This window comes from Strix uralensis, chromosome 6 (assembly GCF_047716275.1).
Source record: "Strix uralensis isolate ZFMK-TIS-50842 chromosome 6, bStrUra1, whole genome shotgun sequence".
NCBI lineage: Eukaryota > Metazoa > Chordata > Aves > Strigiformes > Strigidae > Strix > Strix uralensis.
In genome coordinates, this window is record NC_133977.1 from 30,315,382 (window position 1) to 30,342,022 (window position 26,641).

General features: G+C 38.6%; 1 protein-coding gene across 1 annotated transcript in view; it reads right to left on the reverse strand.

Moving 5' to 3' along the window:
- The window catches only part of CNTNAP5 (contactin associated protein family member 5), a 294,672-nt gene that overhangs the window by 53,113 nt on the left and 214,918 nt on the right, over nucleotides 1-26,641 (reverse strand). The window contains exon 14 of the mRNA XM_074873542.1: nucleotides 4,581-4,737. Coding sequence (XP_074729643.1) covers nucleotides 4,581-4,737 — 157 coding nt within the window. The remainder of the gene's footprint in view (nucleotides 1-4,580; nucleotides 4,738-26,641) is intronic.

The following is a 26,641-nucleotide window of genomic DNA, read 5'->3' on the forward strand; positions in this document are numbered from 1 at the left end:
GTGAAACAGACTTCCATCAGAAAAAGTTTTGAGCCCTGTGCAGGACAGATCATTAATAATCCAAAGGAATACATTTCAAATGCTATCTTACCCACCAGCTGCATCCAAAAATTCTTAACTGGGTACAATAATGTAGAGTCACAATAACGAAAAAAACAGCATCAAAAGGGGACATACCTAATAGTTAAAGGCAAGATGCAATGGCTATATTTTGCTGAATTAGAGAAGAGGTACAGAGAAAAAGTTTGGTAATGATAGTAATGAACTGATTCCTGACACCTCAGGGGCCTGCTACAGTCAGCTCCCTGCAGGCAGCTTTTCTAGTTTGTTGACAAACGCAGTCATAAAGGCAGATATCCAAGACAGCTCTATACAGGCCAGGTCACCTCCGGCAGGGTTTTTTTATGAGTTCACAGGCTCTGTGGAGTTGCCTGCACTGCTTCTGGGGGAACGGGTTCAGTGCGGCATAGAGGCTAAGCAAACAAAACCTGTCAAATCTGGGCTTGTCAGCGGCTGGGTTTCTCTGCCCTGCTCTCCTCAGCTCTTCCAGTTTTAGCATCCTGGCTCTGGCACAGCTTTGCACAAATATAGCTTGTCCAAAGAGGGCTTAATTTGCTTCCACGTGGCTTTGCTCCTCCTTGAACAAGGATGGATATACTCAATATATCTCTGGGAGCCAAAGTGGGTCTGACAATAGTAATATCCCCCCTCCCTTCCCCCCTCCACCTTCTTTTCATGTCCTGTGGCTTCCTTGTTGCTTGCAGTACCCCAAAGGCATGGTAAAGAGGTGACTGCATGTTACTTCGGAAATGGGAAGACTCAGAGGCTTAGTTCCCTAGTGAAGGCGGCTGTTCTGGAAATAAAAGAAGAGGATACTCCTATCAATTTGAATAGTGAGGCTGGAGAATAGAAATAAAAGATGGCCAATCAGCTACTGGTTGGAATCCACACTATCCACCACACTGCTGAAATGCCTGAGCTTCCTGTACAAAATAGCTTCCAGAGATATCGCTCTTTCTCTACAAAATAAAAAGCTGTAAAGTTCTCCAAATTCACAAGGTTTCCAGCTGAATGCAGTCAGTAAGAAATAGGTTTGGTTTGATGACTGGCTTGAATCAAGTGTTTGCATTTGAAGTGGAAATGGATTCCAGACAGAGAGACCAAAGTAGCAAATGGACAGTCATGTGCCACCATGGCATGAAAGAGGTTCCTCCCGTTTAAATGAAAGGTTTGGTAAGCAGCAAGACTTTCATTGCCAAGGCAAGAAGATTTTGCTTGAGAAGACAACCTGGGAGAGGTATTTAAGGATCCAAAGCATATCTAGAATGGACTTAAGATAACACAACCCTGTTTGCATTTCCGAAATGGTTTATTCTTTAGATCAGTTTAACATCTTTCCCCAATAGTGCCTGCATCAAGAATGCACCTCCTGTTTGAAACAGGGCATATTTTCTGAAAGACAATTGCAAATCCATCTCATCTATACATAACTTGTCCCAACAGTTAACTATTCTCAGTGTTGGGGAAGGGGAAGAGAGAGAAAGACAATATTGTCTGAACTAGATTTAGCTGCAGCTTGCAGCCACTGGATTTCTATGAATGTTTCCAGTCACTAGCAAAAGCTTTCAACAGGAATCTCTCTTTTCATGTTTAACACCTTTTCAAATCCCTTGCTTGGGTCAGGGTGACAATTTACGCCCCTGCTCCCTCAGCAGAGTTCTTCTGCTGTTCTCCATCAAATGCCATGAAGATGCTCCACTGTTCTGCAGTGACAGAATCAGCTGTCATCATACTGCAGTTTGGAAGCATGGTGAAGAGCTGGATGGAAAAAGATACTTTTCACTAGAATGCTTTAATAAAAAGAAAGGTGAAAAATACAAAAGCCTTCCCCATATAGCATGCAACCAATTATATTCCTGTTCATCTGGCCAACATAACTCGAGGGGGACTAACTTGGTGTCAAGTAAGAGCCCAGAGATAGCAACTGGCTCAGGTGTCTGCTTAGATATAATTTAGAAGTCAGTGTGCCTAGAAATGCATATTGTGTGCTGCCAAACACCTGGCTCGGGACATTTTTCAGGTTTGTTTTCTCTTGTTTTCTGTTTCTTTTGCTGCTCTGAGAAATAACTAGCTTCTTCTGCACCCAAGATTTAGTCTAGGGAAACCAAATCAAAGCAAAATCCTAAGCCTGTCTCCTCTTCAGAAGGACACTCCAGCTATTCTGGTGAGTTCCTACCTCGGAGCTGCAGTGAGCAGCCTGATTTATCTAAAAGGAGCAAAAATGATTTTCTGGTTTTCCACTCTGCAGCACCCATTTTATTTCATGCTAAGGCAAATAAATGCATCTACTGCTGTCTTGCTTCTTCCACTATAATGTATAGCAGGTTAAAGTCACAGTTCAGATCTCAGCAGGTTTCAGATTCAAATGCTCATTATATATCAGGGGGTTAGTGTTCTAGCGGAGAAACACAAAAGAAATCTTCAAGAGGCATAAAATTTCTTATGTTTAGAAACTCTTTGTAAAGGTCAGGGTTTTGTTAGCTTTTAAAAAGGCAGCCTGCAATTTAGAATACTACCAAAGTCCAAATTTCAAATGGATTAAAAACCAAAATAAAACGCCTGAACCCCCAAACCAACAAACAGTAGGCAGTTTAGCTGAGGAAATTTCTATGCATATCCTGTTATCATAATGAAATTAGGAGAAACAAGTAGCTCTGTAAGCTGCAAAACTAATGAAGCATGATTTTCAACATCTTTCTCCCATGAGGGGTTTCCAAAATCTAATAAAAGTGTATGCTTCCTTAACTTCCTTCTTGTGGGTTTTAATTGGCTTTTTCCCCTCAGCCTGGCATAAATTTTCATAGAAAGTGTGATTTCTAATACTTTTGAGATTTCTCCTTCTCTGTTAAAGATGTCTGAAATGTGTCTGCTTGTTCAAAATCATTGGAGGTGGGGGGGGGGAAAATGGAGATTAAACACCCACAGCATAACTCACTTAGGCCTCATTTCCTTAGGAGACTTAGCTGAAACATTATAAAACTGCATTTAGCTTTCACCTTGCATTGGATTGTACAATCTAGTGGTGTACTGTCCTGCAATCTCAGACTACAACCCCAATGGTCTTGAGCAGAGTAACACACCCTGCTCTGCTTGACTAGCAGCTCACCCGAAAGTGAAATGTGGATTATGAAAAGAGCCAAGCACCAGTAAAAGCAGATGTTTTTGATGCTCATGTGTAAACCTCACCGAAGTGCATCTGATAACCACACATTAAAGAAAAGATAGATTAACATGCACAGTAAAGGCCCTTCTATACAAATCTATACAAATCAGATTCATAAAGCAACATTTACATAAAGATCTTCCTGAAAAAATCCCCCTACAGTTATGATTTTTGAAAGTGAATAGTGACCCCAGGGATATAAAGGGTCTAAGTGAATAATCACACTGTCTGGAAATTGAGCAACCAAAAAAGCCCAACACTTACAGTTACAAGTAATTTCTGATTATTTTTTTTGTTTGTTTCAAGATCCCTTATAGTTGCTTTGTACTCATTCTCTTTTAAGTGAAGGTTTCACAGGGATAATTCAGAAACTATTTCAAACACAGTAGCCTATTACAACAAAACATTTGTCTATTTCCATGAGTCATAATTTCTGAACTACTTGAGGTTAAAATATCTTTTTTTTAGAAAAAGGGCAGCAGCTCTCATCGGTGAGTGGTCCAGAAGGGAGAAGGGATGAAGCAGAGTTTCCACATGTATTTTCAGTGTTTCAAATGGTACTTTCAACAATACTCATCTGGCATTTTTGTGCCCTCCAACACAAGTATGGAATTAACTGAAAGTTCACCAACTAGCTCTTGACTGCTGGAGAGTCTCTCAAGGTGCAGAGAACGGGAGAAGCTTGTGAGGTGGCTTTCGCAAAACCATGCAGCATTGGGGCACAACAAAGGTCTGAACTCAAAGAAGGCTTTGAATGTTCGTGCTGTAAATCTAAAACTTCCTATGGAGACTAAACCAAAACATACAGAAGCCAAAGGAAGTCTTTCCATTGACTTTAAAAAGCTTGGGACCCAATGTAAAATAAAGTTAAGGCACATACAGATATACTGTTTCATAAGAAAAATACAAGTATTTTTGATAGTACAGATTTCTTGTTCTTTAGCTGAATGTACCTGAATTTGGCTCTATTCCAAATAGTCTATGCCTGAATTTTCTGCTCTGATGTATACCCATTCCATCAACCTCCTAGAGCCTTTATTCATGCAACGTTCCAACTGAATCAATGGAAATTTTTAAACAAATAAAATGACTGGATTTGGTATTCAACAAGAAAGATTTTTTGAAGACAACCCATCTCAGCGATCTGCTTCAGAGAGATATTGTCTTTGGTTCAAATAAGAAATTTAAGATGAAATCAGAAGTCCAAATTCTAGTTTGACTTTCATTCTCGTTTGACCATACCGAAGCCATTCAAGCTTCCTGAGTTGTGAATCAGGAAAAGATTTCAGCCTTCTTGCCCTATTTGCTATCCCCAGCTCTCACACAGACACTACTATACACATGTTAAAATTATTACCATTCTTCTCTATCTGCGTCACAGTTGCAAAAATATCTCATATCCAGACAACTTTCTTCCAGTCCACATGCACACTGTTGAATGCCCGGAAGAGATCCTCCCCAGTAAAGATGCTTTTCATTGGCACGGCCAACCCACCAAGCAAATGGCATTCCATCTGGATGAAAGGGAAAAAGAGGGGGAAAAAAAGAGAAAAGAGAAAAAGAGAGAGAAAGAGAACTTGATAAGCAAATTGGATTCTCCTGAGAATGAAAAAGAGAATGGAGATAGACGTGTTAATACTGAAAGATGTGAACTACAGATGAAGTAACAAACCATAAACTTTGCCCAAGTTCCATTTTATGGAAGTCACGTTGAGAGAGCAACAGCTCTATGGTAATTCCATTCGGTTTGGGGAGCAGCTGTTTTCCCCATAGGGCTCATGTGTCAATCACCCATGAGAACCTTGGCACATTTCAGCTGCAAAGACTTTTGACATGCAAACCCAACACCATTGTCTGCACCAGCAGTGTCCAGTGTTTCTGTGTGATGCTAGATGGGAGATCTGATCACTGAAGGAGTCTGAAAACAACTCTCCTGCCACAACTCACATTGCACAGGTGCTTTGAACCACCCAGTATTGGCCAAGGACCTCTTGCAGAGTCTACCTGTTATGAAGATGACTCTGGCTCTTAGATCAGAATTTTTTACCTTAAGACTCATATATAAAGAGCAAAAATTTTCAGAAATAACACACAAACTGACCCATTACTATACTTAATACAGTTCCTCTCAAAACAAAGACCAAAATTTGGATTGGTTTCTAAGGGAGCAGGACTAGGGATGTTAATATGCTCTCCAAGGGTGGAATTTACAAATGCAAAGCTCCATAAGATATTAAAATATCCTAGATTAAGGATTCAGGTAGGACATAAGTGGGGAAAAAGATATCCCTACTTGGGAATTAATTTGTCTCTGTGAAGTTATTTTCTATCTACAGGAGCTCTAAGATCTATGTATTTATATAAACCAAGATAGCTTTTGTTTAAATTCCATAATCCGTTATACATCAAGCATTAAATATTAATAGATACAGTTAGCAGATTCAGAATAATGAAATCCACGGATTAACATTTTGCTAAGATTGACTTTGTCTTCCAGCTCAGATAACTTTTTCATTGACTTCTTAATCCTTAAATCAAGAAATGTAATCAGTTACACATATAGGTAGAAGGCAAAATTTAGCAAAATTGACATATCAAGACTTTTTGATCAAAGGAGCTTGGAAAAATAAACTGCACAGTTAATGTAGAAAAATGTATCAATTTATTCTTCTGCTTTACTAGCATTATTAGTAGGGAGTATTCCTCATTATACAAAGCAAGAAAGTCTAAAATATGAAATGCAATCAAGGTTAACTGTAGAATGTAAGGGACTAATTAAAATGAGTTTTAGAATCACTTGGCAAAATTAATTCATATTTGTTTTCCTTCTAAGCTTAGACTGCTGAACTGTAAATTCATGAAAAAAGGAAAATAAATATAGGAAGAGTAACTCCATTCTCATGATACCAACAATTAAGACATGATGAGTTTGACCAATACCCAGTGGTACTCATTAGAAAAACACAATTCAAGAACATCTAAGGATTCATCTTACAAAAATGTGCACACTCATTTTAGGTCTCATATTATTGTCAACGCATTTATATTTTCTCTCTTTTCAGCTGATTTTCTTGCAGAAGTTGATTGTTGCAGCCAGTGAAAAAGGTCTATACTATAGTATTGGGAAATTACTTGGTAAAGCTTGGAATAGTAATGTTAATTGAATAAAAGTGTGATTTGTCTAGGAGTTGAAATAGATATTATACAGAAGTGCTCAATCTAATTATAAAAGTACCCATTCTGGAAAAATTATTTAGATAAAGATAAATCCTTCAGGCCATCAGCAAATAATGGTATCCATTAATCAAGTTCAACCTGTGTCAGATTCTTTTGGCAGAAATAGTTATATACTTAAATATAACAGTGAAATAAGCAATCATTCACAGGAATTAAGAATGAGTAGTTTTCTGATGTCTTTTTCAGATCTGTTGTTATTTGTTTTATCGAGCAATACCAAGGAAACAGATACACATTCAGATTTATGATATAGACTGGGGAAGTGGTAGAAGCACCACAGTTTGAGTCATTTACAACTAAATTAAACACACTGCTAAAAAATAGAGCATTCAACATTATAAGGAACAATCTTAGATTGTCAAGGGAACAGACTATAAAAAAACAGTGTCTTTTCAAAAATTCTATTTATAAGGCAGAGTTCTGCCACCCTTTACTCAAGATGAGTAAATTTTTCTCCCTAACTAGTCCCTTAGAAATCAATTGTAGTATTAAGGAAAATTATGCCCTGATTCTTCAAAACTCTTTTCTACATGCTTAATTTTTAACACATGAGAAATCACAGAGCTATTCAGCAAAGCTCTTAAATCTAAGATACTTCAGCAGCATTGGAAGTGTTTAGGAATTAATGAAACATATATTGTATGTCATATACCTGTAATGCTGAAGTAATGCAATATTTCACTAGCAATGCCAATTAATATATCCCTGAGTTCTTTCCAGAAAGTTTACACTGTTATACCCTGGCAGAGCTGGAGGGTGCCTTGCATTGAGATTGAGTTTGGCCAACAGGTGCTGGTTAAGATTCTTTCTTCTAAGTCTGTAGATTTGTTGCAATATCTTCACTTCTGTAATCATGGTATTACCATTTTTTCAAAGCATTATCAGTTCTCCACCACCTCAAAATGAATTAATTAGCTTTCTGTGCTGAAGTCACAAAGTCAATGATGTTAATCGAGGAGTTAACATGGCCCCATAAACTAATAGTTACATAGGTCAGTAGAATTCCACTTTAAAATTTCTAAGCTAAAAAGTCCATTAAATAACAAATGCTACTAGTTCTTCATTCTGTGCTTACACTGTACCTAGTCATACATTATTTAGTCAAAAAAGGTAGTCAGAAGCCTACTGCACAAATATAAGTATTATTTTCCATGCATTTTTATTTATTTAGAACTGAAAAAAATCAGCAATAATAAATTTATTAAGGTTCTCCTCGAATTCCATACTATGGTTCTGAAGGAGAATATTTGTGAAAAAAATCTCGAACCAAGAAAAGCAAACAAGCTCCCAGTGACTAAATTCACCTGTAAAAGAACAGAGACTAGTTTCTAGGTTCTTTCAAGTGACTTCTTCCTGTACTGCTCAAGCTGCCTTTGGAAGGTTTTAATTTTAAGGACATCCCCTCAAAAAAGTAAAAAAATGTTTATTTCCTGCAGAGGACAATAACTTTCTGTGATGATGCTGTCTGGAAGCCTCTACAAACAGCTGTGATATTTACATCACTGCTTTTACCATAATTTAATATGATACTGAATAAAAGAACTGAGCAGGCAGACAGTATTTTGTATCAAACCAAGTATTGCTACTCGCTCACACTGCCAGGCACAGGCTGCACAAAGTAAGGGTGGCACAGGCCTTATGAATCTTCAGTTGATCATCTTGATGTTTCCCTCTACCTGTCTTCATAGCCAGGTCCTTTGTGGTCTATTGGTCTACTCAATAGCTACTGCATATATCTATCTGAATAGCCAAGTAAGACTTTGGAAACCCTGGTATATACAACACTGAAACACAGGGACAAGAACTCATTTTCTCTCCATCCAGCAAGGCACAGAGAGTAAGCTCCTTTCAGATGTCAGTTCTTCAGCAGATCTCCAGTACCTGCTCTATCAATGTGCTTAAATAAACTGTTCATTGTTAGTTCCCTGTATGAAATCTGTTTCAGCAGAAGCAAGGCCAGCACAAACTGTACAGTTCACAAGCACAGAGGCTGAGGACTATGAAGAGAATAGCAGATACATGGAGGTTGTTTCCAATGATCCTTAGAAGGAGATGCAGATTGAGATCAAATTCACCCACAATGTGTATCTGGCTCTTCCAGTGACGAGAATGGCTGAACACATATTTGGTGTCCCTCTACCAGCTTACAAGAAAATGTCTGTCCTCTTAGATCTCACTTGTACTGACAGTTATCTCATTTTCTGTATTAGAAGGCATTGACATTGCTAGCAGTACAAGATATTTTTAAAGGTTTTAGGCTTGCTCATGTTTAAAATAGCAGAGAATTTTGTAAAAAATTATTTGTATAGGCACTCAGAAGCTGGAGGAGGGGGAGAAGCAGCATATTCCAACAGCATCCAGGTCTAAATTACTCTGTATATAAATCCCAAGCAATTTCTGTGCACTCAGTTTACCTTTATATAGGCAGAAAGACTTAGCATTGGCTTTTATGTTTATACACCATGAGTTAAAACAAAGCCAGGCATTTTTAACATTATGTTTTAAATACTTGTCAAGATTTGTCTGCATCATTTGCCAGGTGGTTCTTTTTATTGCAGCAAACAAAAATCTAATGATGGAAATATAACAAGATAAAATGGATCTCTTGTTAAACTCCTGTGCTATATAAACGTGAAGTAACTGCATATCCCTAACACAGGTAAGGCTTTTGGGGTACCCAAGTTACTAAAACAGGTCAGTTATAGGTTTCTTCCACCACCACAGCAAGTCAATTTATTTGTATCTGTCTGTTGAAACACTGAAACTATATTGCATTAAAACAACATTCTCTTGGCAGTCTTCATCTTCAGTTTTTTCTCCAAAATCAAACTGATTTAAGCAGAATTGAATTTGTTAAATCTTACATCTATACATCTTACTGATGAAAACAGATTAATTTACATTTATGCTGTTTTCTCTTAAAAGGAAAGATTCGCATATCAAGAGATAGTGAAAACTAGGAAAATATTAATTGTAGAATTGCATAAAGCAATCAAAGCCAATTCTTTGCTGCCGCACTCAAAAATGTAAAATGTCTGTTTGCACTAACCACTTCAACAATATCAAATCCTGCAAATGGCTCACCTGATACATTGAACATTATGTGAAACAAGCAGTTAGCAGATTTTTTTATACATACATCTCTCTCTATATATACACACACACACATATGTATATGAGGCAATTTCAACTTGAATAACTGAATCCAGAGGCCAATCCAGAGTACAAATTATGATCTCAGCTAATCTATTTTCAAAAGGCTCTTGAAAAATGGAGAAAGGGGTAGGAGAGTGAGAACAAGGGAAAACTGTGACTCAATACTTTTTGTAAGAGTTTACCAAAGTCTTGTTTTCCCATGCTTGATTTTTTTCCATTGCAACATTTTTCTAGCCTTTTTTATCAGAATTTTAAACATTAAATTGAAGTAAAACCAAAACCTTCCCCTTTGACCTTTTCAACATAAAAAAAAAATGCTTTTGATAAATCATAGAAAAAGTGTGTATAATAATTCTGGACAAAATTATGGACAAATTGGAGAATATTTTGTGTTTAGTGGATTACACAAAATTAAAATATTCTTAGAGGCTGTTTGTTCAGTGAAGTCGTCTATGGTGTTAATGACTCAGAATCTGTATTGGTTTAAATGTCAGCTCACACCTCTGGGAGAATACACTAATAACACAAAGCAGGGTGAACTCAGGCTGTGCTGCATTAACCAGTATGTGCTACCCACTCTCTGAAGTGGATGCTGAGATTTAACAGTGAAAAACATTGCTCTTTGGTTTACAGCCCCCAGTGATGGTCTCGCAGCTCTGCCCCAGCCGGAAGGAAGCAACGCCCACCCTCTGAGGTGGCAGACTCTCTGCACTTCACAAACAAAACCCTGTTTTTAACTCTAGATCAGGTTATCTTGGAAAAAATTACTATATGTAACATGGACCAGGGAAAAAATGAGAATACCCAATGACATGGTTTCTTTGAACATTATTCACTGAGTGAGCCACCAAGTTGTCCAGTTGTTTTTGTACCATACTACTATGCTTCCATGTGGGCACACACCTGTTTTATGCATGGATCTTCTCTTTTCAGTACAGACCTAATGACCATCTAACAATTCCTCCCTTTTACTCAAAACATTCCCTACGGCAATTGTGCAATTCAGTTTTATTGTCCTTTTTCTTTCTTAAAACTGTAACCCACATATCACTGCCCTAATTTTCAGGGATGACAAACACGACTGCATTGGAAATCACATCTGGTCAAACACTGCAGCAAGACAGACACCATTCTGTAGTGAGCAGCAGTGGTGCCGGCCAGTGTTATTAAGATTCACACAGAATTTTATTTCAATTTCTGGTCAGATCCTGTAACCCTCATTTAGAGCAGCTATCCAAAAGTGAAGTAGCCCTGTTAATGCCAGTTGACCTACTCCCTGGGCAAATGTTACTTAGACACAAAGTCTATCCCTCATTTTATAATTATTTTGTTAAGCGTGGTTCAGAAAAGGGGAAAGAATGGCAGTACTTTGCTAACATTTTCTTTCTTGTTATTCAGCTTTGCTGCCAAGGTGCGCTGCTTTCATACAAAGTCCCAGATTAAAGTTATTGCTTAAAAAAGAAAAGAAAAAAACATGCAGCAGCATTTTTCTGTGTCTCTTTCTCTTAAGCAGAGAAACTGCATCTCCCTCTGGAGCAGCTGTTATCACGGTGTGTTCTGTTCTTCCTGGAGTTGTTAAGATATTGTCACAGATGAGAATGGGCAGAAAGAAGGTAAATAAACATGGACCTTTGCTTCTTCTACATTTAACAGGAGGCTAATGAGCAGAACTGCTGAGCTGCAATGACAGAGTTCTGCCATTGCACACTAAGAGCACTTCAGTAAAAGCAAAATCATCATCAACCCTTTTGAGAGACAGATTTGAGGATGGGCATAAGGATTTCAGACCCAAACAGTTTTATATGCTGAGGAAGATTGACTCTACATTCAAACTAAAATTTTATGCCTCGTGAATGTCTCTGCTGAAGGCCAGTACTTGCATTCTCCTCTGCCACCTCAGGCTGGGTTGTTTTCTCAATAAATTTCTGGCCAAGCGACAAGTTTCCTGAAAGATGCAAGTGGGACTCCAGCCAGCAACAGAAACTATGGGAACAGCTGAGAGCATGCAGGTTAGGAAGAAAAAGCAACAACAACAAACCAACCCAAAACCAAAAATGCAGAGAAAATTACAGCTTTTAGGGACAAATGACAAAACAGAAAATAGCAGCATTGAATCCTCAGGAGTTTTGCTGAAGATGGACCAGACATCCTACCCTGTTGAAACAAAAAAATTAATCTTATTTCCTTTATCTCTTGCATTCCAGCTCAGCTTCACTTCAAACTTGTTCCTCTTGCTTTCAGCTCCTTTTCCTTTTTCTTTTCCCCTTTTCTTTTCCCATCTTCTCTGTTTAGCTTAAGTCATCCAGATAAGTTCAGATAAACACGCCCTGCATAACCTTAACAGATAGGCCTATGACATTGATGCATGTCCTGCCGCATCCTTACTCTGTGCTGGGACCAGAAAACCATCAATGGCCTGGATTCAATTGCAAGTGAACAATGACAATGGATAAGCCACAGTGGGCTCAAGAATGACCCTGCCTGGGCCAGAAGAGCAAGTCCTGCTCAGCAAATGTCTGGCTATTTTTTTCTATGCCATAGGTATAACCAGTAAGAATAATGACAATAAGATGATGCCACCATTTGTTGCCCTCACACTGCTCATTCAGGTCCTATGTATTCATTCTCATCCTCTTTCACCAGTACTATCTCACCCATTTCCACTGGAAGATCACCTCCTGCGGAGACTCAGTACAGTGCCCAGGACAATGGTCTTTAGTTCTTAATCAGTTCTTTTGCATAAGTATAAAAATAGTTGTGAGAGTAAATAGTAGCAAGTGCTGGATTAATAAACAGAAGATAAACCAAATCATGTCATTCCAGTTCTTGTGAAAATGCTGAATGGGTACTGAATGGCCATATGTGATTACAGCCTGGGGTTCTCTGCATCTGCAGCAGACCAGTGCTCCTCAGCAGCTCTCTAGGGTCTGAAGAAGACAACAAGAATGACACTCACAGCCACCCTGTATGCAGTCAGTAACACAGGCCAGCCTGTCAACGTTCTACTGAAGTCTTACCCATGTTATCTTATGAGCTCACCGATTGAGGTGGCCTGCTTTTAGATCACCATACACCACACGGACTGGAGGAGAGCATGGAAGAGATGAGTGAGTTTGTAAGGTTAGGCAGATCATATGCTCTTTTTCAGAGCTTTCTTTTTAAAGTGTTTTATAATGGATGTGAAAGGACTACAGGGTAAGGAGAGACTACTGAACTAATGTACCTTATAAACTACTGTAAGGTGAGAGAAGTAGTTTATTACAGCAGTTTTTGTTCTTATATGCTATTTAAGTTTTCATAGAGGAAAGAAATTTCAGAGCCTAGAAATAACATCACAGAGGACAGAGGGGAATAACTGAAGCATCAGACTATGAATGGTGCATCAAACTGTAAACCAATCATTTCACCACAAGAAAACTTAGTATTCAACTAATAAAACTTAGTATTCAATTTTTCATGGAAATGTTGAAGTGAGACAACAACTTTTACAGGACTGTAAAAACTACATTATGAGCAACTGTCCCAGGAAAGACTGTTGGGAAGAAACACTTTGCAGATCATTCATTCACTATTATTTTCCAGGGATAAAAAAGGCCAGAGTCAACAACTGGTATAAACGCATCTGGCTCCAGCAAAATCAAGGTAGTCGTGATGATTTACGCTCAGTGAGCATCAGGCTGTTCACAGGACAGAATGTCTGAGGCTGGAGGGGACCTCTGGAGACTGTCTAGTCCAGCCCCCGGCTTCAAGCTGTTCTGAAACCTGAATTGGTTGTAAGAATTCCTTAGACAAACTCTGTGGCCATCACCGGGACAGGTACAAGTACCACCTGCAGGTATGCAGCGACTGAAATAAAGGCCTGAAGGATCTTTTTTTAAAGGGGGAAAAAAAGGAAAATTAATTGTATATTTGATCTATTTACTCCTGAAAGATCCAGCGTGACATCTCAAGCTCTTGGGACAGGGCACGGATGAAGAGTAACAGAGGGACCTACTTGCAGCACTTTGCACCTCATGCCCTCAATGTGGTGCAATGGTGGAGCTGTACAGCAAAGCCCCCAGCTCTGCATGGCTCCCAGGCTCATATACTCTTACCCGCCTACCAGCCTGAGCGCTTCATCAAGAAAGTCAGCAAAAACCCAGGTCTACAGCCTGGCCTAATAGTAGTCTGGAAGCCAGGGCATAACTCAGAGCAGGTTGCTCAAGGTTATGGACACAAGTCAATTGGAGTAAAGTCAAGGGGAAGTAATACAAGGTTTAAACCAATTCTTGCAGGAACTTGTGGAAGGTTTGCTGGATCATGCTCACAGCAAAATGCAATTTGATAGACTAGAAGAATAAAATAGATAAAATGGGGACATTTGGGACAGTTAATAAGAGACTGGATAAGTTACAGAAAACCATGCTGTGGAAAGCAATCTTTGCTTGGTCCTTTGGGAGAAACTACATACACTAATAACAGTCCTTCTCCCCCCACTTTATTTTGAAAAGTGTCTGAGTAAAAATGGAATTACCTTACTCAACAGAACTGTTTCCTGTATATGCAGTTTTAACTACCAGCATTAATAATGAGAAAAGTATACTTATTATTACTTTTTTCCCCTTCTGCTCACACTGCACCAATACAGTCACAAGTGACTGAAACGGACTGTCTTCTGATTTGACAGCCCTCCACAAAAGACAGATTAATCTTGTTCCCATTGTACTTGCAATAGCAGCTTCTAGGAATAATAAAAACTAGATTTGGGTATAGAGATCTTTATTAGCCATATTGATTCATGAAGCAATGAGAACACACCTTGTCTTTCAGCTCCCAGGTTAATACAGCATGGCTGTTTAGAAGAAGTTTCTCGCTGTTAGAGAATAACATCTATTTACACAGAGTGAATCTGATCAGAAAGTCATTGGGACAATGTCATTTCCACAGAGTGCCCTTCTGAAGTGTAACCACTAACTGGTTCCTGAAAGTGGTTGATAATAACTATGGAATTTCATGGCTTAGATTGGTCTTAAATCAGAAAATATCATCTGTAAATATGCTGAATTTCTGAACTAGAATAAAAACAGAAAAACAGTCTTAACAGAACATAAATTAGAAGAGGTAATAACTTTGAAGCTGCAATCCCTAATTAAATAAATGAGGGGATTTTCTTAAAACTGATAATAGCACTCACAGATATTATTGGGATGATGCTTCTGTTTTGGAAAGAATCCTTCAGAAAATGAGATATGAACATCTCAAATTCCCTGTAAAATTAATTGGGCAAATAAGCATCTTCAGTAAGAGGGAAATCCAGTATCATTCCCCATGCAGCTTTATATAAAAAGCCAGAGTTGTTTGTTTGTTTGTTTTTAAATTAAAAAGGCAAAAAAGCAGTATATTTAAATTTATGCTAAACAGTTGAAAGTCCCTGTGCAGAGCATGCAATATATTTCCTGTATTCTAAAAGACAAGCATTGTAAACAACCAAAAAATGAAACCAATACCCGGAAAAGAGTTTAGAGAATAATCCAGGCACATTTACGAGTCTTATACTAATTATGAGCCAACAAGGCATCTCGGACAAGCGGAGTAAAAACAATGCTCTTAGCTTCTCCTCCTACTCTTCTGTCACATGCCCATTGAATTGAAATATCACAGGGACAGTTGAACTGGATTGTTTATTTTTTGCTCCCAAAAGTGTTAGTCGGCAAAAGACAACACTTAGTTGTACTTACTATGATCATAACAGCACCCATCTGGACATCCAGCACAGCAGTGGAGAAAGTCCAGTTTTAAGTACTTTATCAAAAGAAAAAAAACCCAGCTCATTGAACTGCATCCCAGTAGTTCCAAGAGGCTACAAGCATTACTGCAACTCATTAAACTTCTTGATAGTCTGATGTGTTACAACACATTACAGAGCAATGGTAAATAAATAACTGCTGATTTGCCACTGCTTTCAACTGCTGAGCAATTCCGCTTTCCTCAATGTTACAATTAATGTCAGCAGTTAATGCCTTAAGTGGTAGAATCAGAAACTTGACTACAATAAACAAATGCAATCAAGTTTCAACTTAAGGATATACCCAAACTGCAGCATGGCGTTGGTTCAGCTGTCCCCGTCTTGGGCTGCAATTACAGTTCTGTTGGTCAGAGCAGCAGGGGCATCATTTGTCATCCTATGGAAGGCTGGAGTGCTGTGAAATTGGGCACTTTGGAAAAATGCAGCTGTAGCAAAACATATGTATAGGCAAGACCATGAAATGAACTGGCTCCAAGCCAGCATGTAAGAAGAAAAACAAGAGAATATAAATGAAAAAATTCATAGAATAGTGTACTCAGAAGATGCTCCTATTGATATATCCTGACCAGCTTCAAAGGTCAGGATGACAACAATCTCTCTTCTCTGCGGAACAGCTTAATCAATTTGCAGCTCTTTTTTCTTCACCCTGTTTGCAATGAGTTTACATCTTTCAAATGGATCTTCTATTTAGTTTTTGCTATTTAATTGGTCTCAGGTTCCTGTATATCTCTCTATACAACTGTAGCAAACAGAAGGATATATAAATGGTTGTGTATATATTCATGCACAAACTGTACTGGATAGAATACAAACTGCTCAGCTATGCTCCGTAGCTCTACTGTCACTAACAGACATTATTATTCAGCTCAAGAGATGTCAGTTTTCTGCTCCTGGAGCAGAAGGAAGAACTCAGCTGTAGCCTTACCACTGCAGTGAATACTGGAATGGGCAGAGGCTGCAGAAGAATGACAACCATGCAGCCACAAGAAGCCACCAGTCCTTCCTCTTTTTCCAAATGCTGAACAGAACCATGTGAAGATACAGACTCCTTCCCCCACCACACATACACACACAGTGCAGAGCAGGGCTGGGCACTTCAGCAGCTCTACGAAATGTATCAGCATATGCCCAGTATCAAGAGTTAGCCACAAAGCTCAACAGTTTTCAGAGAGAACACCTCCTGCCCTCTGGGCAAGATCAGGGCATCTTATCCCAATCCAGCAGAAGATGACCTGGCCTCATTCATTGATTTCTTGGCAGTACTGGAGCACAGCTCTTGATTCTTGAGAGAACTCCAGCTGCCACATCATTTGTGAGGAATCACACAGGTTGCAATGAGCATATCAAATACTTTTTTTATTTTCTTTCTTCCCATAGAATATACAGTTAACAAGGTTACAGTTCTTATTTTCAGAGTAATTAATCTTGTGTTCATTTAATCTAATTTTCAGCATTTAACTGAGATGGCTACATCTGTGTTTAATAGCGAGAGAAAGAACCAACATTGGAGCCATTCGGTCAACCTACAAACTTCGTGAAGTAAGAATCAAGATCTTTACACACAATGTAACTTTCTACCATATGACTTTCATCACAGCTGAATAATGACAAACCTTTCTTGTGGGCTGCATCAAGACTGAGAATGAAAATCCTACAAGATCATCATATACATCATCTTTCCTTCCAACAGTAAGACTCCTTAATTGAATGTACCTTCCTCAGGACAAGTATAGCTTACTACAAATCCTGTCTACTACTGGTTTGGAGAGATGTAGGCATCTCCCTCATGTAGTGATGCCTGGTGGAAACAATACAACCGAAGCAGGTAAGTCTCTCTAAGACTGGTGAAGGATTTTGGCAAGGTGTACATTAATGTATGTTGTTAGAGTTCTCCAACAGCTATGCAGAAAGTTACTGGGCTCAATCACTTCCATTCAACTGTCTACATCATTTGCCTCCTTTCTTTCAAGACACAGAGCCCCAGGGGGCTAACGGTCAGAGGAAATGAAGTCATGGACAAGATTAGACCCAAGACTTGTATTTTAGAGACAGGCCTAGATCAGACAAAACAGGAATGCCTGAGGGGCAAACTACTTTCAAAAAATACATGAGAGTCCCTCCCCCCAACCTCTTCTCTCTATACATATGCCTGCATGCATATGTACACCTCCATAATGGAAGTTTTTCCACTCAGATTTACGTTAAGGAATTAATAAATATAAGTTACACATTTATGGCTGTAATACACTCCTAAGGATTATGCTTCTTCTCACATCTGAAGAGCAGAACAAATGCAATGACAAACATTACCCTGATGTATGCTTCATTACAGAACAGACTGCAGAAACAATCAGCAATATGCAACCTCTTGTAAAGAAAAGTGACAACTTTCCCCCCCTCCCCCCATCTCACTATTGCTTTTTTTGTCCCTTCACTCTCAGACAAATGACATTTGGCAATGTTGACGCCATGCCATGTATTTTCTTCCACTCACATGCAACTGGTCAAGATAAGGTACATATGCCCAGAGATTCAGGTAAGATGCAGCTGTATTATGCTATAAATTCAGAGATACAGAAAACTGATGTGCATAAAGGAAGCAACCCCCTAATACAGGAAGAAATATATTTGTCTGAATTTGGGTTTCTTTTCTCTTCCACGTTGTGAGCAAAGGTTCTAACCGTACAGTTTTACTTTTAAATAAAATACATAAATGACTCCCAAACAGCTGGCCTACTTAACACTACTATGTAAACATCTGTTCACATTCATGCATGTAAATAAGAACATCAGCTAGCAAGTCTCTTAGGCTCAGATTAGTCTTTATCAAGTCCTCCCAGAAACCACTGGGGTTGAGGCCAACAACTGTGTGAAGGGGAGGAAAGGGAATTCTTAAGGTTTTTTTGGATAATTGATCCTTGGAGAAAAGATGGATGATGGAGAATACCAAAAAACACAAGTCCCATGCTTTCTATTTTTCAGTATATTTGCTTTAATGTCAGTTTCCTACTTCATCACATATTTTAGCAGCCTGTTATATAACTGGACATTGTGTCAAATTTTTATTCCCCTTTATTCAAACCATCTTTTGAAAGTGTCACAGATCCCAGGCCTGCTCCTGCTGAACTAAATGGGATTCTTGACATTGACATGAATGAAAACAGGACTAGGCCGGCTGTATGCCTCATTAGATACGCAATTCTATAGCACCCTCTAAAATTCTGCTGAACTTTCCCTTTCAAGCAAATAAAGCAGGTAAACTCAAAGGCCATGAAATGTCACTATTACATTTCGACACTTAACTGAGGTACCTGATGAATTAGCCATCTTCTTGCCAGGCATCTTAGAAAACTGCAGCCCCCGAGGGATTTCCCCTGGCCGTTACCACTTATTGCAAAGTCAAAGAGAGAAAGCTAAGGTTATTGTTTTGCCTGTGGAATCAAAATATGCTGAGAGAGCATGTTATTCCCTAGACTTACAGGTTTATTGCGTTTCTAATTCACACCTAAGGTCACCATATGTCAAGTGAGTATGCATTCTGCTACCATGGCTACTGTCATTATTTTAACTCTAATGCTAAATAGTCCTAGACTGGAACAATACTGTCTTAGAAACAATGCAATTTAGGGCTTATAGCAGAAGACTGGTCTTCTGATTAAAGATGGAAAATTGAATGTTCTGGTTCCACCTTTGGGTTTGTCAGACTCTCCAAAATCTTATAGTCAGTCAATCACTCTGGATCTTCATTTTCACACCAGAAAGCCAAAGAACTAAAAGCCCTGAATAAACAAAACCAAAATAAACAAAGCTACTAAAGCAACAATTGTGTCTGGTCTGTTGAGAAAGGTTAATAAATGAATCAATCTTTGATCAAATTTCATTCAGCATTTAAAACTACAAGATGAGGTTTGAAATCAGTTTCTTGTGGCTTGATACAATTATGCCATGATGACGATGCTTCCCTCTGCATAATGCATTAATGTGAATTTGACCACACAATTGTCATTTCTTGTCATTTAAGTAGTCTTACAGTTAAGCAGCCACAATTGTCCTTTGGGTGTTATCTTAAATACATTAAAAAAGAAATTGAATGCTTTCACCACATTATAGCTGGGACACTTTTTCAAAGCTACTTTCTATGTCTGTGAATTATTCATAATACACTTCAAACAGGCTCTTCTGGATAAGGTAATTGACCTTGTCTGCATGAAGCACCTACTACCTTGCCTTGGGATAATTAAATCTACGATGTGGTCCATTATTTAAAGGTAATGTCTTTTCATTAGGTTAGGCAATATATTATCACTCAACTAGTCACCTAATTCTGCATTTAGCACATTCAAGTTTTCACTGTTTTGTCATGGGTTACACTCATCATAGCAATACCTCACATTAAGTAGCATTGTATAACAGTAAGACAGCATTCTCTTGATAAATGGAAGCAGGACTTTGAGGACTAAAATGTCAAGATTTACCTCTGTATTTGCAACCTCAGTTGGCTGTGCTTGTTTTTTCTGAGGGTGAAAGCAATAAAGTGTGTCTATTCAGTAAAAACTGGTGTCGGGTAAAAACTCAGGTACAATTAATGTACCACGTGGCAGTAGCTATACAAATTCACATACTGTTCAGCGGAAACACTTATGTGCAGTTGAAAGGTATGCTAAAACACATGTATAGAGTTCCGTGATGTAAACTAGCTCAGGTACTTCTACAGTTTTATTTTGGTGTGTAGAGAAACCCTTGGTAGGCCTGCCATCCAAGGTTGCAATTAGCAATGCTGGCTGTTGCCCAGGCTAGCTCTGAAACATTTCAGCTTTCCCTGTAACAGATTACTAGCACTCAATTCCCCACTACATATTCCCTCAAAAGATGTTGCTCAGTGAAGTCCAAAGTAACTGATTTTTTTTTTTTATATGCATGGAGTGAAAACTTCTGAGAGAGAAAGCTAAACAGTTGAGCACCCAACTCTCACCTGTGCTCCAACTACTTTGAACCACTTTAGCAGAATAAAGCAGCCCTGAATCTATTTTAGTCAGTGACTAAGTCCTCCTGCATGGGTAAACTCTTGAGTGGCACAGCGATCTGAAGGAGCTCCTGCATCAGTCCCTTTCCTGGCTCTGAAAAATGGCCAGAGATGTTATTCTAATTTATATTGTACCACTCCAGTAACCAGGCTTAAAGATACTTCTCCACCCCCCCTCTACATCAGTTGTGCAGGATATACCTCCCTTTTCTATTACAGGAACACAGTATTGGATTTTTCAATCTATCAGTACTGAAGTGATTAGACTGATTGCAAATACTGCATGAACAAGTTATGGATAAACTTGTTAGCTCCTCTACATATCTGAATTTTTATAGTGTTTCTGTGTTGTGCAGTTTGTTTTACACTAAAGTGGAATTTAATGAAAGATGCAATAACTAAGGTGTTAATCCACCATCTTACTTACCTAAATTGGTATAAATATACTGAATCCAATGGAAATGATCCTGCATATCTTTGAGCTTTTTATTTTTCCAGTTGAATCATTTGATATTGTAGCTTCTCTCAAGCTGCCCATTAATAGAATGTTATTATGTTAGCTATTCAAAGCTTTTTAATCATGTTATACAAACACAGTTCAGCCTATGAATTGTTTATCTTGATTAGATATTGTTTGAGTGTTCACTTAAAACTATGAAGCACTGTTTTACATCAGAAATAAGGACAAGAGCATCAAAAATACTTCAAGGTGTTAAGAGTGAACATTTACTCTGAAGACCTTTGGCTGAATTCCTATTGGCATGAATATTCATGAACAATCTGTTCATGCCTCAGGAACATTTCTGCAAACACGAAAATCTCAGTATTGTGGTCCAGAATAATATAAAAAAAAAATTATGAAAATTATCAAAGTGAAATTGAAATTAAATTCCAGTAGGATAGGAAAGAAATAGCTGCCATTTATCATTTTCAATCAGGTAGAACAAACTAGCCAAGGAAAGCATTGTTCTAAGCAGGATTACTTGTAACTGGCCTGTCTGCTAAATCATATTTCATAACGGTCGACTGCCTTCCATTGTGTAACCACAGTTGTGTACTATACATTGATAGCTCCTGTCACTATAATACGATTATGTTTACCCATTAGTTTCTGCTTTTGTGCCACAACCCAGCAACTACAATATTACAATGGTTCTAATGGTCTGTTTCACTTTGTTCATTTACCTATTAATTTTGGCAATGGCATATTTCATGCAACATAAATTTCATCCTCTGAAAACATGACAACCTGTACTACAATATGGTCAGACAGATTCTGGAGCTTTGTATGGAAGCAAAATGAATTGTCCAGGGTGGCATTTTGGAAAGAACATACCTCCCTCTGGAGGCATCGGTTGTATCTAAGGTGATTACTTCAGCAGTAATAGGATGTAATTATTCACTCACTAAAGTTCTGCCGCTATTAAGTAGGTACTTCTAATGTTCTGCAGATTGACTGGTGGCCCTAGCATGTCTCACAGAGGCAGTAAACAAAATGCAACACAATCTCCTTGTCTGAATCCAGAACTTAAACGTGCACTGGGAAGGAAGTGACCTAGAAAGCTGGCACTGCTTTGAACCTGGAGGCTCTGGGAAACAGGACCCCAAAACAGAACCTGAAAAATGCTTGTTGCCAGGACAACCTTCCCCAGTTCAACGATAGATGTTAAAATGGCAAAACAAATGGACAAAACTGACTTTTCATAGTCAGAGAAAAAGCCAAAGGGAGCTGAAACAGAGCCTACGTCAGGAGAAGACAACTTGCCCTAGAATCCCACCCTCTGCTGTTATGTTAGAATTCAGTCATGAAGATCTCCCTCTGAGGAACAGCCCCTAAACTTCTGCCACACACCAAAACAGTTCCATCTGGGAGGTTGAAATCACAGTGACAATGCGGGGTAAAGAAATGCTAACGTACAGAAAGCCTTTTGCTCAATGGAGAAAAGAGTAACCAACACTAACTTGTCTTGCACCAGGACTGGCAATGATCCATCTATCCCAAGAAGTTAATTACAGTCAGCTTTAACTCTCATTTTCCTCCTAACATATCTGCACATATGCAAACACATACTTTCCCAAAAAGAGAGCACTCTGTCTATATCAACAGATAATTTTATGGACTGTACTGACCATTTGAATCAGCAGCTAAAAGAAAAGTTAGTATTTAAAATAAACATATCATTACTTTTTCTTCAGAACCACTTTTCAGATCTCTGCTCATTTTTTAAAACATCCCATCATAGTCTCGGACTCATCAGTAAAACAAACCTGTCAGACCTGAATTGGGTTCAGTAATGCAAAATTGACAAAAAGAACAGCCAGGAATCATTATCATCTTTTCTTTCCTGCCAACAAGTGCCACTACCAACATTTTGATCACACTGAATGAGACAGTCTGAACAAAAAGAAGAATCGAAAATGGCTACTGATTGCAGACTAAGCTACTGGGAGCACTTTTCATGCGCTATTAATGTTAATATATTGGAATCACTCCATGTTGTAAATTAGACACGTTATTTTAAACTTTTGTCAAACCAAAGATATAGGGAAAGGGGGGACATGGACCTAAGCATCATGGATAAAGAAACAGGCAGCACATGATGCAGACAGACACTGAATCTAGCACAGCAGCATGTGTCCAAAGATCTACGAAAAACTGATGAAGTTCAGTTGAGTTTAGGATGTACATTTGATTAAGTTTTTGTTCTTGTGCTGAAGAGACAGACAGACATCTGTGTATCTGGCGTGGTGAGAAAATACGTGCATCTGCATCTCATTTTAGCCCAAATTATGATTTCCTTCTAGCACTAGAAAACTTGGAGTCAGCAGAAACTGTATAGTACTCTCTAATCCCTGTTGGTTCTAGCAGGCTTTAGATACTAATCTTAACATGGTTTTCTAGAGAAATGAGACATATTGGAACATGCCATGTGAATGTTTGTGCACATGTGTCTGTTGTTCAAGTAACTCATGAACCCACTGGCCAACTTCAAGTACATCTGACTGAGAAATATGTTCCTAGAGGTTTCATGTACTGTCTAAACAGAAAACAGAGAGGTCCTCCCAGTATCCAGCCTAAGAAAAGGTTGCAATGCATTTTCAACCCCCAGTAGGTATCAGACAATCCATACAGAAGCTCAACACTAAAACACAAAGCATAAGGAAAAAAAAAGCATCATTTATTACTCCACCATTCATTGAACTATTTTTTTTAGCAAAAATAAACAAAGAAGCAATGTTCTCAACTGCCAAAAAATCAGTAGCACAGAAAAAATAACCAAAACTGTATAGTTGGGAGAGATGCTGTTCACGAAGCAGAAGCATGAGAACATAAAACGTTTAATCAGTTTGATCAGTTCCTGTTTAGAAAGGTATCTAAAGTCGGAAGTGTCACTTTCAGTTGCACATATCTCTGCCTGGAAGAACTTGGGCATCAACCTTGGGCTGAATACATAACCTTATGACAGCTACAGTAAGACTACATGGATTCCATCCTAGAAATGCAGGCCTTCTTCCTATAGCTCTAATAGGTGTAATTTCCAAAAACAAGGGCGCTGTTTCTCAATTACATGGAATCCCTTCTTGCCCTTTACAAAGGAAGACAACATCCTTATTGTACAACTATACCATATACTACAATAACAGGTATGACCAGGCAACAGGTAGAATAGTTGTAATGGTCTCTGTCTAATTAGTGCAGGTAAGAACAGTCGTCTACCAATGGTAGGATGAATTCTAGTATTGAATCAGCATTATTGGAGACAGACTCTGAAGACCAGATTATGAATCCCTGCCTCCTGCATCTGGCTGTGTTCAGATCCATACCTAGATTCAAGCCATCGTGTCTAAGCTAACACTTTCTGAATGAATTGCACTTATTCTCAGGTGAGCTTTTCCTTCCTCAAAACATCTATGAACAAAAAAGACAGGGCTGTCCATATGGCATCTGAGTGTCTAATAAGGAAAGGAGGCTTGGGGTTCTCACATCTCTCCCTTTGCAATCAACCACTGCAGCAAAGCAAAATCCAAACATTGCCTGGGAGATGAAGAGGAAGAAATTTGGTGCTTGATTGATGCTTGAGACTGATGATACTATTCTTGGGCTACAGTGCAGAATCACAGCTTTTTCTCCTTACCTGGCTGAATATACCAAACATCTCATTACACCTCACCTGAATATACCATTACCTCCCTTGTAATTTGGTAGGTCCACAAGAATTCAAAGAATCATGCCTTCCTTGATAAAGAACCATAACTTTGTTAATCAGTTCACTAGAAAAAAACATGTATACCTCTAAGGGATGACATGTTCATTCTTCCACCAGCAGCAGAAGGGCAAGGCACAAGAGGTACCTATGTAAATCTCACAGTTGGAGTGTAAGACTTTAGAGGTGTTCATCTGGGGGTAAACACTCTTCTTATGGCTCTTTTTTGTGGATGCACAAACCTGGTCATTGGTTCTAGGGTGGTACTTTCCAATAAATCTAATGGCCCATACCAGTTTCAAGGGAAATTGTCATCAATAGCAACCTGATGACTCAATTTTCTTCTCTGCTAAACAAGGTAAGAAACCTACCTTTAGAGGAGGACTGCACAGATTAATTGGTTAACCTTTCTAAATGCTAATGTTAAAAAAAAAAAAAGGGTTTTCTTCCGAGACTTTTGAATTCTGCTTTTGAGAGCAAAGGAAGAAGGCTCTTGATGTTGCTTTGAGTCCTGGACAGCTCAGGCAGGGACACACCCCTTGACTAAACCAGTTCCCATTAAAGTCTGATCCTTCCTCCTATCAAAAGGGCTTGGAACAAATTCAGGCTCAAAAGCTTTTTCATTTTTGTTCTCAATCTTTCTGGCCCAGAAGATATGAAAAAGCTTCTCTAAAGAAAGTTTTAAAAGGGTTGCTTTCTTTTAGGTCACCACATCTTTCCAGCTACTTGTCAAGTGTCAGTCAGATCTGATCCTCCCCCAATCAATCTGGGTTTTGGGGGGGAGGCAAATAATTCTCAATTGCTTTAAGATGCTTCTTGGGAGGGGAAGAAGTACACAACTTTTTTCACCAACGGTCTGGAGATATTTTCCCCAAGCATGCTTACTTACCCTCTGTATTTTGGTTTTTTTTTTTTTACAAAAGAGAGTAACAGACACCTAGAAGAGTTACTTTTATGCTTCTCTTAACATCAGGTGGTTCATATAAGCAAAACATTGTACTAAATACTTTTAGGGAAGGCTCTTGTTATGTTGCTGTTTGAACACCAAACACAAAGTAATCTGAAAATACAGCCTTCAGCTGATCCTCATTGTTTCTTTTCCCCTGTCTCTGCCTTCACACCTTCAACAATAGAAAATATATTTCCCATTGGCTATCTTCACACTGTAATGGGGGTAAAATTCCAGGACTCAAGATTTACAAGCAGTGAATCTAAGTGTAACCCAATCTATACAGAGTAAAAACTTGACTCCTTTTTCCATAGTCTTACATTTTCTTTTCTCCTAATTACACCATATAATTAAATTATGCCATTGATAATCTCATGTATAGCCTCTGTCTTCTTGGATAGGTCACACCAGTTAAAGCGAAATCAAAGCTTATGGACTCTGTCCCATTCACTTGCTCCACCCCATCTGATTTTCAGCAAGCACCTGGCTTTGCATGTACTTTTTTCCCCAGATCTAAAACAGGAGTCAAATGAACCCAAAACACACATAAAACTGAGACATTACAGCCCCAAATGCTTTGCTATCCTCAAAGATAATGTGAATAGAAATGCAAATTACTATTGCTTCACTCATGTGGCATCTTGGTAGAAGAGGTCAGCTGAGAACTCTTCCACCACTACGATTTACATCTTCTATTCTCCAGAATCAGAGAACATCACTCTCTGCACTGGCCCAAATTTGACAGAGAAATTAGTTTAATGTCAGTAAGACAGTTTGAGTCTAATGGAGCCCAAGATGCTCAAAGTAGGACAGCCAAATGAAGCAGACAAATGGAAGTGTGATGAGAACACACTCCCCGCTGTGGCTCTAATGAGGGAGAAGGCACACTTTTCTGCGCAGGCAGCAGTTCTGCTTTCTTTCTTGAATGGTGGACAGGTTGCTGTCATAGCTAATGACCCATTAATATAGCAAGCCATGGATTAGCTGTTTGTTTCTAATTGCCATTATTTATTTATTGTTAACAATATGCCGAGTCCTGCAATTTAAAAAAGACTATCACTGT